The 14,128-nt window shown below is 44.2% G+C and overlaps 1 protein-coding gene across 1 annotated transcript in view; it reads right to left on the reverse strand.

The window, feature by feature from the left end:
* The window catches only part of GALM (galactose mutarotase), a 50,576-nt gene extending 37,059 nt beyond the window's left edge, over window positions 1–13,517 (reverse strand). The window contains exons 1-2 of the mRNA XM_026018942.2: window positions 12,886–13,517; window positions 4,338–4,492 (exon numbers count right to left, since the gene is read on the reverse strand). Coding sequence (XP_025874727.1) covers window positions 4,338–4,492; window positions 12,886–13,075 — 345 coding nt within the window. The 5' untranslated portion in view covers window positions 13,076–13,517. The remainder of the gene's footprint in view (window positions 1–4,337; window positions 4,493–12,885) is intronic.
* Window positions 13,518–14,128: the final 611 nt, after the last annotated feature.

The following is a 14,128-nucleotide window of genomic DNA, read 5'->3' on the forward strand; positions in this document are numbered from 1 at the left end:
AAAAGAAGGTTCCAGGAGTTTTTTTGCTTTTGGAAATAGGAATCTTGGATTTGCACAGCGGTTCCTCTCACCTTTGCCCTAGAGGCCTCAAGATTACCCATACAGGGGAGAGACAACCAGGATTTACTGGGTGCCCATGATGAGCCCAGACACTTTGTTAGGAACTGCACAGATACTGTCTTATCTGTCTCCAAGCTGACTCATTGTAGGCACCATTATCCTCTTTAACGATGAGAGAGTTGAGAGAGCTGGGCTCAGAAAAAATATACTACTTTTCCTAGCTTCTTCCAGCTGGGAAGACAGTGGTCTTATCCTGAGCTTGTTTCCTTATTCTATGCTTTCAGAGAATATACTGCTTGGAAAGCCCAATCCCTTTGGGGAGCCCTGGGGTTCACTAATCAAGAGGTCTTTGCTGACATGAGACCTCTATTTGTTCGGTGCTCACCAGTCACTGACCTGGTGCTTTACATAAATCATTTTATAAGGTAAGGATTTGGTTGAACCAAACAAAATGATTGTCTTTGTAGGTCAAAAGAATTGAACACTGGCAATTTCAAATGGCTCCAACTAATACTATGACCCCATTTTACAGATGAGCAAACTGAATTCAGTGGTGTTACTTTGCCCACTTCCACCTCCCATATTCCAGGGTAGTTGAGTAGAACCTTTCCATACTTCATGCTCATTGTTTAAAACTCTTTTTTAAAAAAATTTTTTTATTTATTTATTTTACAGAGAGAGAGAGTGTGCATGCAATGGGGGAGGGGCAGAGGAAGAGGGAGAGAGACAATGTTTGTTTGTTTGTTTGTTTGTTTGTTTGTTTGTTTTTTGAGGGAGAGAGTCTTAAGCAGACTCTGACCTGAGCATGGAGCTGGACAAGGGGCTTGATCTCACAGCTCTGATATCATGACCTGAGCTGAAACCAAGAGTCAGATGCTTAATCCATTGTGCTACCCAGGTGCCCCATGCCTATTGTTTAAAGGGGAGGAAATCTTGTTTAAAGTCATACATGGGGGCACCTGGGTGGCTCAGTGGTTGAGTGTCTGCTTCCGGCTCAGGTCGTGATCCTGGGGTCCTGGGACTGAGTCCCGCATCAGGCTCCCCATTGGGAGCTAGCTTCTCCTTCTGCCTATGTCTCTACCTCTCTCTCTCTGTGTGTCTCTCATGAATAAATAAATAAAATATTTTTTTAAACTCACACATGTCATTAGGGACAGAACTAGGATTCAAACTCATGCAGGTAGTCTACACCATTTCACATCTTCATTTCAGTGAATGTTTTGTTTGAATCTCCTTTCTTCAACGGAAGAGTTGAGGCTGAACACTGTCATTGCAAATAGACTTGAAAGATAATAATTGCTGTGGGCTATAAGAATGGCTTTTGAGGGATCCCTGGGTGGCGCAGCGGTTTGGCGCCTGCCTTTGGCCCAGGGCGCGATCCTGGAGACCCGGGATTGAATCCTACATCGGGCTCCCGGTGCATGGAGCCTGCTTCTCCCTCTGCCTGTGTCTCTGCCTCTCTCTCTCTCTCTGACTATCATAAATAAAAAAAAAAAAAAAAAAAAAAAAAGAATGGCTTTTGAGCCCAGGTTCTGCCCACCTGCTTCTAGTGTGGCCTGGATCTCTCTCACTGATGTTGAGAGATCCCACATTTACCAGGAAGGGAAGCCCAGCAGGAGCGGAGGCCTCTGCCTTTACCTATGGTGAGAGAAGCTGGTATCTGAAACAAATTCACTGACCTTAGTAAAAAAAATTAATTTTACACCCTAGTTATCTCCTAGAAATGTTGAACTTTCAAGATACTTAAAATACAAAGCCAGTTATATGCATGACTAAAAAAAGAAAAAAATCCCCCAAATGGAAAATTTTAAGAATAAAGTACTTGAAATAAAATGTTCTTAACTTGCTACCTAGTTTTTGTCCTTCAGAGAAAGAACACAGTGGAAAGTTTTTTGTGTAAACCGTCATTATCAGATAAGTGTAAGTATGTGGAAAACCATTCCTATTGATGCGAGAATATCCCTGACCCTACAGTTTCAAAATTTCCTGAAAATTTTCACATTTGCATCTCTAGGCTTACTTATGTACCATTTCTAACCCTGTTAGGTTATTCAAATTTCATCTTTTAAAAAAATGTGTTGCTATAAATAGAAAAAGACATATCTACAAAGCAGCTATTATTCAGTAACTGTTGAGATGAAATACAACTTGAAACAAAGTTCACCTGATACTGCTCATGTTTCTGTACAAAAGTTTACAGTTCAAAAGCTTTCAATATCTTCAGGATAAATTCCAAGTCTTTCCCCACCCTCTCTGGGCTTCTGCACAGCCATTTTTTCCAGTACCTACTTCCTAAATGAAATGCTATTTTTTCTTCAAAGGATTTTCTTCAAATCCTACCTCCCCAGTTGCCATGAATTTGTCCACACCCAGTTTCTATAACACACTACTGACATCCATATTATGGGGCTTGTTGCCTATAGCAGCTATTTATCTAAGGGTCTGGCTCCTTCACTATACTGGAGTCTCAGAAATCCCCACCATATCATGCTCCCTGGTTCACAGAAGGGAATCAGTAGGCATGGTGCCCTGAAGGATGTGTATATTATATTGCTGTGTTTTTACCGGGGACACATGTGAAGCAATATCACAGAAAATACTACAGTGGAATAGAGGGAAGAGGAATAAGCCAGAACAGGTGTTGTTCTGAGGCTTGTCTGAAGATCCCTGTCAGAACACAGCTGGGCCTAACCTCCTCTGGTTGGGTTTTGCCCATGCACCTGCCATATTTCAGAGACCCTCTGCCCTGGGACTGCCAGGACAGGGGCTACCCCTTGCCTTCATGCCTTCCTGGTATGAGGAATCCCATCATGGAGGAATGGGGAATAGAGGGGCAGTATGGTTCTAGGCCACAGAAAGGAAGTTGCTGACAGAGTGACCAACTTCCTTCAAAGGGACAGGTGGCAGTAAGAGGCAGAAAAGAAGAAATGGTGATCTTTAGCTGCCATACATGTTGCGGTATTTTCTGGTTCTTCTTTAGGGAATAAACTGGGTGGTATAATTTAAAGGAGAGTTAGTGGGCAGCCCGGGTGGCTCAGTGGTTTAGCACTGCCTTTGGCCCAGGGCCTGATCCTGGAGACCCAGGATCATGTCCCATGTCAGGCTCCCTGCATGGAGCCTGCTTCTCCCTCTGCCTGTGTCTCTGCCTCTCTCTTTCTCTCTCTCATGAATAAATAAATAAAATATTTTTAAAAATAAAATAAAATAAAGGAGAGTTAGTTACCAAAATTGTTTCCCTGAAATTAGACTAGTAAGAGAGTTGCTGGGTGTTAACCCTCAGACTCCCACACAGTTAGGAAGCAGGCCAAGCATTTCTACCTCAGGGAGAAGCTATCTGATCAATTTGCTGTCCTAACCTTGTTTTTCCAGGAATTCACTTGGGGAATGGGAGTTTTAATGTGGAAAGGGGTCATTGGGGAAGAATCTGAGGTAATTTTGAGGCATGAGGCACTTCAGTGGAAGGCTAGGCCTGGATGTGGCACACACTGCCACATGGAGAGGGGACTTAATGAGTTTCAGGGGTGTGTGTTGGACCGGGGGCACCTACAGAAGCCATGGATGACACCAGCAGGTATAGTGTAGAAATGGGGGCGGGGGGGATCCCTGGGTGAATCAGTGGTTTGCCGCCTGCCTTCGGCCCAGGGCGTGATCCTGGAGACCCGGGACTGAGTCCCACGTCGGGCTGCCTGCATGGAGCCTGCTTCTCCCCCTGCCTGTGTCTCTGCCTCTCTCTCTCTCTCTCTCTCTGTGTGTGTGTGTTGTGTGTGTGTGTGTGTCTCTCATGAATAAATAAATAAAATCTTTAAAAAAAAAAAAAAAGAAAGAAATGAGGGCTGCAGGCCAGACAGCCCAACCTAGGAGGTATATGGCCTTTCAGACCCTCAGATACCTCATTTGGTGATAACACAGCGCTCTAGTAAGCACAAGAGAGAATCCATGCAGATGCCTTGCACAGTTTTCTGTTGTGCCTAAGGTCCACTGGACTTCCTGATGCCGACACTAGGAGAAAGTCATTCCCCAACTTTCCCCAGTCAAGGGCTATCGCCCTTTCACTCACGGCTCCCCTGCCTGTTACCATCAGAGCAGCTACAGAAGGATGAGTCCCGGACCAGGGAGTGCATCTGCTCCCTCCAACCACTGGAGCAGCCTCTTTCCTGTATCACCTCACCATGCATTTGCTATAGGGCCTGGGAGTGAGCCTGGCAAATAGATGGTGTGTTTAAAGGTACTCCGTGAGGGGTGCTAGGTGAGGATTCTGTCCAGGGCCCCTGACTCACCTTGTCGAACCCTCGGATTCCTCCATGCAGACTGTTGGGCCCATTGTTAATGGCCAGCTTGTACTCCTTCCCATCCAATGTGAATGTCCCTTTGGCAATTCGGTTCGCCACCCTGCCAACCACTGCTCCAAAGTAGGGCTGCTTTTGGAGGTAGCCTGCAGGACATGAGATAAAAGTGTTTTTTAAAACTTCAAACCGGGGACGCCTGGGTGGCTCAGTGGTTAAGCGTCTGCCTTCCGCCCAGGGCATGATCCTGGAGATCTGGGATTGAGTCCTGCGTCTCCCTCTGCTTGTGTCTCTGCCTCTCTGTGTCTCTCATGAAAAAATAAATAAAATCTCTAAAAACAAAAAAGCCTTCAAACCAGGGGCATCCATCTGGGTGGCTCAGTGGTTGAGAATCTGCCTTTGGCTCAGGGCATGATCCTGGGGTCTGGGGATCGAGTCCCACATGGGGGTCCCCACAGGGAGCATGCTTCTCACTCTGCCTATGTCTCTGCCTCTCTCATGAATAAATAAATACAACCTTTAAATAAAATAAAGTAAAATAAAACTTCAAACCAAAGGTCAGGCTCACAGTACTGCTCACCACTTTCTCCTGAGAGAAGCTGAAAGTAATAACAACTTGGACATATTTAAGTCCTCAGGGAAGCACAGAAAAAATGATGTTCTTTACACACAATGTTTTCTCTTTCCTAAAGTAATGCCTGTTCTTTATAAACAATTTAAAAGAACTTTATCAAGCACAAAGAAGACATTTTTTTTTTAAGATTTATTTATTTGAGGGGGGGAAGGCAGAGGGAGAGAGAGTCTTAAGCAGACTCTGTGCTAAGCACAGAGCCCCACTTGGGGCTCGATCTCACAACCCATGAGGTCATGACCAAGCCAAAACCAAAAGGCAAATGTGCAACCAACTGAGCCACCCAGGTGCCCCAAGAAACTTAAATCATCCTAACCTCATCACTAGAGAGAACTACTGTTAATATTCTTATGTATATGCTCCTGTCTTTTAGTACATGCAGACATGTGCTTTTCTTCATTTTATAAAAAGAGTCTTAGTTTACATGCTGCTTTGTAATCCGCTCATTTCTAGGCCAATCTCCTAGGTTATATTTTTGTATTGTCTTGACAAGAATTCTTCTTTCTTCCTTCCTTCCTTCCTTCCTTCCTTCCTTCCTTCCTTCCTTCCTTCCTTCCATCTTTCTTTCTTTCTTTCTTTCTTTCTTTCTTTCTTTCTTTCTTTCTTTCTTTCTTTCTTTCTTTCTTTTCTTTCTTTCTTTTTAAAAAAATAATACAAGGGCACCTGGGTGGCTCAGTGGTTGAGCGTCTGCCTTTGGCTCAGGGTGTGATCCCAGGGTCCTGGGATTGAGTCTCACATCAGGCTCCCCACAGGGAGCCTGTTTCTCTCTCTCCCTCTCTCCATGTGTCTCTCATGAATAAATAAACAAAATCTTTTTTTAAAATGAAAAATAAAAATAAATTATACAATCATTTCATGAAACTATCCTTTATTTTTTTAAAAAGATTTTATTTTATTTATTTATTCATGAGAGACACAGAGAGAGAGGCAGACACACAGGCAGAGGGAGAAGCAGGCTCCTTGTGGGAAGCCTGATGTGGGACTCGATCCCAGGACTCTAGTATCACGCCCTGAGCCAAAGGCAAACGCTCAACTGCTGAGCCACCCAGGTGTCCCATGAATCTATCCTTTAAAAAGCATTAAACAAATATACAGAGTGGGTTTGTCAGAGGAAATACAGCACCTGGTTGAATCTGAACATCAGATAAACAATAATTTTTTAGTATAAGTACACCACATTATTATTATACATGAGACATAGTTGACACTTAAAAACCATTTGCTGGGGCACCTGGCTGGCTTAGTCAGAAGAGCCTGTGACTCTTCACCTTGGGGGCTGTGAGTTTATAAGCCCCATGTTGGGTGTAGAGATAAATTAATGAATAAAAACTTAAAAAAAATTTTTTTAAACCCTCATTTGTTGTTTATCTCAAATTCATACTCAAGATAAAAATAAAAATATAGGACACCTGTATTTTCACTCACTAAATCAGGCAAACTTAAGAAAGAGTAAAATGTGAAAGAGGCACCTGAGTGCCTCAGTTGGATAGGCATCCAACTCTTGATTTCAGCTTAGGTCATGATCTCGGGGTTGTGGGATAGAGCCCCACATTAGGCTCTATGCTCACAGAGGAGTCTGCTTGAGATTCTTTCTCTCCCTCTACCCACCCCCCTTCCCCACTCTGGCTCTCTCTCTCTTTATCTCAAATAAATAAATAAATAAATAAATAAATAAATAAATAAATATTTTTTTTAAAAGAAAGAGTAAAATGTGGGGATGCCTGGTTGGCTCAGTGGTTGAGCACCTGCCTTCAGCCCAGGAGTCCCAGGATCGAGTCCCACATCGGGGTCCCTGTATGGAGCCTGCTTCTTTCTCTGCCTGTGTCTGTGCCTCTCTCTCTCTCTGTGTCTCTCATGAATAAATAAAAATAAAACTCTTAAAAAAAAAAGAGTAAAATGTGAAAGTCCCTCTTTTATGCTTTAACTCTTCTTTTTCCCAGTGACAACCACAGCTAACGGTTTGGCATATACACTTCCATTTTTGTTTGTTTAATTAACTACAGAGAAGCACATACAAATACCCAAATGCAATATTTATATAAAGAGAATTGTACTATGCACATCATTTTGCAACTTCCCATTTATCAAATGCCTTAAGATCTATCCAAGTGACTACATATCCATCTACCATATTCCTTTTGATGGCAACATGGCATATTGATGAGCAAAACTGTTGTTGGGCTTTTTAGGGGGCTATAAAAAGCAATGTGCTTGAGTCCTTTTACTTTAAGTTGTGCATGGGCATGTTACATAGATCTTTCCTTCTCTAAGTACCTCTACCATATGATTGCAATGGTAGAGACTAAGGTTCGGAGGTAGATTCTATATCCATCCCATCTATGTGGATCAGAAGAGTATACAATTCAAGCATATAAATTATTTTTACCATGGCTGAAGGGGCTCTCAGGATACAGACCCTGGACCATTGGGCCAGTTACAGGTCATAGGTTTCCATTACTCAACCTTGGGCATAAGTAAAACATCAATCATTCTTTGCCAGATCTTTCCTGATTCACTCCCTTGCTAACCTGCAGGTCCTCAGAGTCCTGCCCATGGACTATCATAATAGCTGCCACTGAGTTCTTCCTAAGGCTCAGGTGCTTTCTAAGTGCTCTACATTTGACTAATTTCACCTTCTGGATAGTTATGAGGTAGACAAAATTATTACTCTCATTTTATAAATATGGAAACTAAGGATAGACAGGTGAAGTAATTTGCCCCCAAATACAACTGGTTATCAGAAGGGAGGTGGGAGTTGGAGAGGTCAGTGTGGCCTAGGAGAAGAGACGGTTGTAAGTTCAATTCACCAGAAAGCCTTGTGCTTTTCAAATAATGTGATGCTTAAGAACAAGTACTCAGGAGCCAGACTGTTTAAATCCACATTCTTCTCATAACTAATTGTATTTCAGAAACCAATGCTGCCAACTGTCTCCAAAAAACTCCTTAGAACAAATGGATTTTATACTATCTTCATATGTTTACTAAGCTTTTATATCAAATCGGAATTATAAAAAGTGACAATCCTCAAATTCTGAACAGGACATGACTAAACAGCTTGTTTTGAAGTGCAGAAAATAGTGTTTTCCATGTAAAAAGGACAAAGTTTTCCAGGTCAATCCACAAATGATGATTTAATCAAGCCAATTGTCCATGTTGGGTAAAGAGCAAAGGAATAGTCTGTCCCTTTTCCTGGGCAAAGGACTGGCCAGAATGTATTAACGGATCTCTCCACTCCTCTAGCATTCCACAGACCCCAGCTGGGCAGTCCACCTCATATAGCCCAAACCAGCCAAAGTGCCCTGAAGTTGAAATAAAATTGCCTTCCAATCCCAGTCTAAGCTTCTCCAAACTGAATGACTTTCCTTTGGCTTTGGGAGAGAAACAAACACTACTTTAATTGACAAGCACTTTAATTGTCCCCAATATTTTCTCTATTTTCTTTTTTTTTTTAATTTTTATTTATTTATAATAGTCACATAGAGAGAGAGAGAGAGAGAGGCAGAGACACAGGCAGAGGGAGAAGCAGGCTCCATGCACCGGGAGCCCAACGTGGGATTCGATCCCGGGTCTCCAGGATCGCGCCCTAGGCCAAAGGCAGGCGCCAAACCGCTGTGCCACCCAGGGATCCCTATTTTCTCTATTTTCAAATGGCTGCTGGTTGTCCACATGGATCTTCACCTCCCCTCCCCCCCTTTTAAAGATTTTATTTATTATTCATGAGACACAGAGCGAGAAACAGAGACATAGGCAGAGGGAGAAACAGGTTCTGTGTGGGGAGCCCGATGCGGACTCAATCCCAGGACCCTGGGATCAGGACTGAGCCAAAGGCAGCCGCTCAACCACTGAACCACCCAAGTACCCCTCTTCCTGCCCTTTTTTCAGTGTTAAGCAAGGGATGTAAAAGGTTCAAGTAGTGTGAGGGGAAGATATTTGGGGGCAGGGGAAGGAAAGGAGATAAAAATTATTGATGGCTCACTACGGACAGACACTATTGCAACCGGAAACACGTTTCCTCATCATTATCCATTAGTTAAGGTGAGGAAATAAGTCTAGGGAGGTGAAATAACTTGCTTGGGTCCCACAGCTTTAAGGGACAAAGTGGAGATTTAAATCAGGAATCCCCAGTGCTCCTACAAGGGCACTCTTGGGCATGTGGAGTACCACACCACAGCCTCTAAACCCGTCTCATTTCCTCCACCCCCTATGAACTGTGGTTTTCTAAAAGCACGAAGTCTGTTTTTTCTACTTTTTCCATAATGGCTCTCATGGCAGTTAATAGCTGGGTATTTGGTGGTAACTGGGGGGGGAATGCAAGGGGGCAGAACAGGCACTGATTGTGTGGGTAGGCTGTTTATACCTGTGGCTTACACGCATATAGTCTCATCACAGGTTTTGAAAGAAGTCATAATGACTGTGGGTGGGACCCAAAGATGAAAAGCACTTTAAATATTTTAAGTACAAAAAAATGGCAGAAAAATTCATAGGAGGCATTACTAATTTTTCCAGGCTATAACTAAAAGATCATATGGTTTACCTCTTTAGAATTCTACAGAAGAAAGATCTAATTTTCCCAGGGAGAAATTGAACCATTCTGACCTCCGGTCATGGCCATGATCCAAACAGTTTATATAATCTATCTGGGAAACTGGAGAGAGTTCACATCGAACCTGGCAGTTACAAAAGGACCCTGTCTCATGGAATTACCCATGCTTAGCTCCTTCCTGTGGTTCAAAACGTTTCAGGGAAATAGTAATGTCAAGATAACCCCCTATTGTCATATTCTGTAATGTGTTAGAGCTTTAAATGATTTACCTCAGTTTTGTTTATATAATACTTACATATTCAGATATTCAAAATGAATCAACAGTGAAAATTAAGCCTCCTTCTAACAATCACTGTTAGCAATTTCTCTCTCTTTTTTAAGATTTTATTTTATTTTTTAAGTAATCTCTACACCCATTGTGGGGCTCAAACTCACAACCCTGGGATGGAGAGTCGTTTGCTCCACCAACCAAGCAGGTGCCCCACTTCTGCCAGTTTCTTAACATGGGTTTTAATACACAAAAATTGGTCAAAATAGTAGCAGAGCACCATTTCACACTATTCTAACCGAGACAAGTATGCTTCCTGTTATGACATATATGAAGTCTTCTTTTATCTTCAGCAATACTGAAAGAATCTACAAAAAAACTGAAAGACAGAGCTGTAAAAAGGGAACAAAGGGCCACTTGCATTAACCACGAAGATGGGTACACATATTAGAAAGCATTACTTGATATTGTGAGGGCTTTTTTCCAACCTCTCCTCTTCTGCAAATAGCTTGCTTTCCTTTTAAAATCAGTAATTCAATTATCTAGGGGCGCCTGGGTGGCTCTGTCGGTTGTGTCTGCCTTTGGGGCAGGTCATGATCCCTGGGTCCTGAGACTAAGTCCTGTGTCTGGCTCCCTGCTCCCTGCTCCGGGGCAGAGCCTGCTTCTCCCTCTCCCTCTGCCTGCGGCTCCCCCTGTTTGTGTTCACACGCTCTCTCTCTGTCAAATAAATAAATAAAATATATTTTTTTAAAAAGCCTTAAAGGGACGCCTGGGTGGCTCAGTGGTTGAGTGTCTGCCTCTGGCTCAGGGCATAATACCAGAGTTCTAGGATCAAGTCCCACATCAGGCTCCCTGAAGCGAGCCTGTTTCTCCCTCTGCCTCTGTCTCTCATGAATGAATAAATAAAATCTTTTTAAAAAGTTAAAAAAATTGAAAAGCCTTAAAAATAATTCAATTATCTAAATTATAGCATAGGAATGAGGATGTCTATCTTCACCCAATAACCAAAATATGTTAGACATTTTGATTCAAGCTTTCAGGAATGAGGATATCTATCTCGACTCAGCACCCAGAATATTTTAGACACTTTGATTCAACCTTTTTTGTGAAGCCTAATAAGAAAATGCTATTTAACGTTCTCAAGACATGTTACTAACATGGAGGGCAATACAGCACAAGCTAGATCACTGTAATCCGAGGGGATCTATTTTTTTTTCTCCCTTTTAAGAACCTGTGGGGATAGTACTTTCTTCACTTAGACTCCTGCAGAAGTCACAGACTCCTAGGGATGGCTCCACTGTATGGATGCCCCCTCACAAAATCTACACTTCCATGCTTACAAAGACACTGCTGTTTCCCAGGTGTCATGTCATGGCACGTGGTTCATAAGAAGTCCACAAAGACGCCTTGTCTTTTAAGATCCGTGTGACTCTTGGGACGCCTGGGTGGCTCAGCGGTTTAGCGCCTGCCTTCAACCCAGGGCGTGATCCTGGAGTCCTGGGATCCGGTCCCACATTGGACTCCTTGCATGGAGCCTGCTTTTCCCTCTGCCTGTGTCTCTGCCTCTCTCATTCTGTGTCTCTCACGAATAAATAAAATCTTAAAAAAAAAAAAAAAAAGATCCATGTGACTCTTCTATCGGAATTAAAAGTGGTAAGGAGTGAGGGTAGGTGAATGTGTGTGTGTGTAGAGGTGCAGAGGGAGGGCGTTTATCTCCTGAGCAGTGATAAGGAAGAGATGGAAGAGGCGATAAAATTAAAAAAAAAAAAAAAAGCAGATGCTGACAGCTTAGCATCTCCAATGCTTTGCTGGCTCTGGAATTCTAGGCACTATGTCCAATTTTTCGATCCCACTGGGCAATTTTGCACCAGCCAAGTAATCTCTTTGTGATTCTGTGTCAGCCTAGAAAATAGTTATGCTACTAACAGGTGACTCAGCAAAATGATTCTCAAGAATTGTCTTTTGTCACTCGTCAACCCCCTTGCCTTCTGACTCTGATGACAGAAGATCTGAACCCCCACCAGAGAAAGCCAAGACCCAGAGTCTTCGGTTGACTTCTAACCATAAGCCGTGTTACATGTCTAAAGAACCAAACAGATAGAAAGACACACCTAGAGGAAAACCTCAAACCTCCTCTAGCAGTTTTTGCCCCGGCCCCTTCCACTGAGCAAAGGGCCTTTATCTTCAAGCAGATTCCCTTCACCAACTTTATTTCAGACCTCATCTCCTGCCTAGCTACATGGTAGTGACAAGAGAGCGCTGTGTACATTTTCCTTTGCTGAGATCAAACTGCAACTGCAATTACTTCTGAATGTGATTATTTGGCTAATGTCTATCTCCCCAGCTGAAGAGCAAGCTCTGTGAGGGTGACTGAGGACCTTGTCTGAATGAGAGAATGAACAGTTTTTGGATGCACAGATGAATACATCATCCCAATTGCCCATGGATTCCAATAAAGTGGAGGTTCATTCTAGTGGGAGACCGCATTGCTAGACAATGAGTGGGTCTTCCGCTTTTCACTCAGCAGCCAGCCAGTGCTGGGCACTATATTACTCCAGCCCAAGTGGCTAAATTGTCTGCACCCACTGAGCCATGTTGGAGCATTTCTGAGACACCAAGAGAAGGAGGCCTCCAAGAGAGGTTGATGAAGAAGAAAGGAAGTAGAAGAGGAAAGAAAAAAAAAAAAAAAAAAGGAAGTAGAGGAGGCAGGTCTTGATTTGTCCTTCTACAAAAAGAACCTGAGGGAAGAACTGGGAGTCACACCCCCTTCTTAGCCAGCTTTTCCTTCTTTTTGCCCTCGGGTTCAAAGATGGCTCCTGGGTTACTGGGGTTTTATCTTACCTTCAACTATTCTCAATTAATTAAAGCAAAGCCTAAATAGACAACCAGAGGCCATGTCCTATAGCGGTTCCCACTCATTCGTCTTTTCCCGGGCAATGGATGGAAACACAGAAAGTCGGCCGGCTGCAGGCACCCCTGAGGGCGACAAGCTCGGCGACAAGCTCGGGGCTTCCCCCGGGTCCCGGCAGCAGCCCGACGTGTGCGGGAGGCGTGTGCGGGAGGGCTGGGGGCCCGCAGCCCAGGGCAGAGTTCAACCCACCTTCCAGCTCTGCAAAGCCCAGCACCACATCTGACGCCCTGCCCTGCCTGTCTTTGACCTCCAGGGCCGTAATGGTGCAGCCCCAGGAGATGAGGTCCACTCTGAGCAGGTCAGACTGCAGCTGGAACTTCTCCACTGTCCCTGCCCCTGAGGGCAGGTCCCCGAACACGGCTCTAGTCACCGAGACCATGGGCAAAGCAGGGCCGTGCAGCGACTCGCAGCCCTGGAACTCCAGCCGCTCAGGCAGGAGCCGGAGAAGTTTACTGGAGAAGAGGCGGGTCGCGGCCCAGGCCCCTCCCCTTCCTTGCCTAGATTCAGGGAGTGACCCTTCCTGCAAAAAATATCCCCTGGCGACTTTCTGAATCTTTCCTTTGCCTGAGGGTGACAGGAAGGCAAAATTTCCAGACAGTCTTTTCCTTTGCTAACTCTGGCTGCATTGCATGTTGGGAGTGGTAGTCTTTGAAAGGTGAAATTGCATCTTGGGGCCTGTAGTCTTTCTACAGGCCAAACCCAAACCCTGAATCTGCGGGATGCTACCCCCGTTCCTGGCACGCGGTTCTCAAACAGGTGCCAGTGAGCTAGCAGTGAGCTAGCTGTTCATTAACGTTGGTGGCAGACTTTCAGATGAAATCCTGGAAAACACAGAGAGCAGAATTAGACACAGACGAATGTGGGGGGTGGGGGTGGGGGTGGGGTAGGAGATTCTGGTTTTAAATGAACTCTTTGATCCCGAGGAGAAAGAAGTACAGAAGCGCAGAGGTGATTTAGAGAAAGGGCAAGTAAGTGCAGGCGACTCCGAACACTGAAGAGTCATTCTGTTTGTCCCACACAGTGAAGCTCTGGACATGCTTGTGCTGGCTGTGGACCCACAGTAGCAGCCCAGCTGGACAGAATCAAGTGTAGATAAGGTAGGGCTTGGTTCCATGGAGGTGGGCAGAGACAGCATCTGACTTTCTTTACCTCAGGGCTCTGGGGAAGGGCCTTGAGGATCTACCCCATTTGGTTCAGGAAATCCAAAATTTCTTTAAGAAGGGATTAAGGGAGGGCTCCCTGGGTAGCTGAGTCAGTTAAGATCATGATTGAGGGTTATGGGATCAAGTCCCAGGCTCCCTCCTCCATAGGGGAAGTCTGCTTGCTTGGGGATTCTCTCCCTTTGGCCCTCCTCCAGCTCACATGCTCACTTGCTCTGTCTCTGTCTCTCAAATTAATAAATAAATCTTTAAAAAAAAGAGAGAGGGAGAGA

The sequence above is a fragment of the Vulpes vulpes genome, chromosome 8 (assembly GCF_048418805.1).
Source record: "Vulpes vulpes isolate BD-2025 chromosome 8, VulVul3, whole genome shotgun sequence".
Lineage (NCBI taxonomy): Eukaryota > Metazoa > Chordata > Mammalia > Carnivora > Canidae > Vulpes > Vulpes vulpes.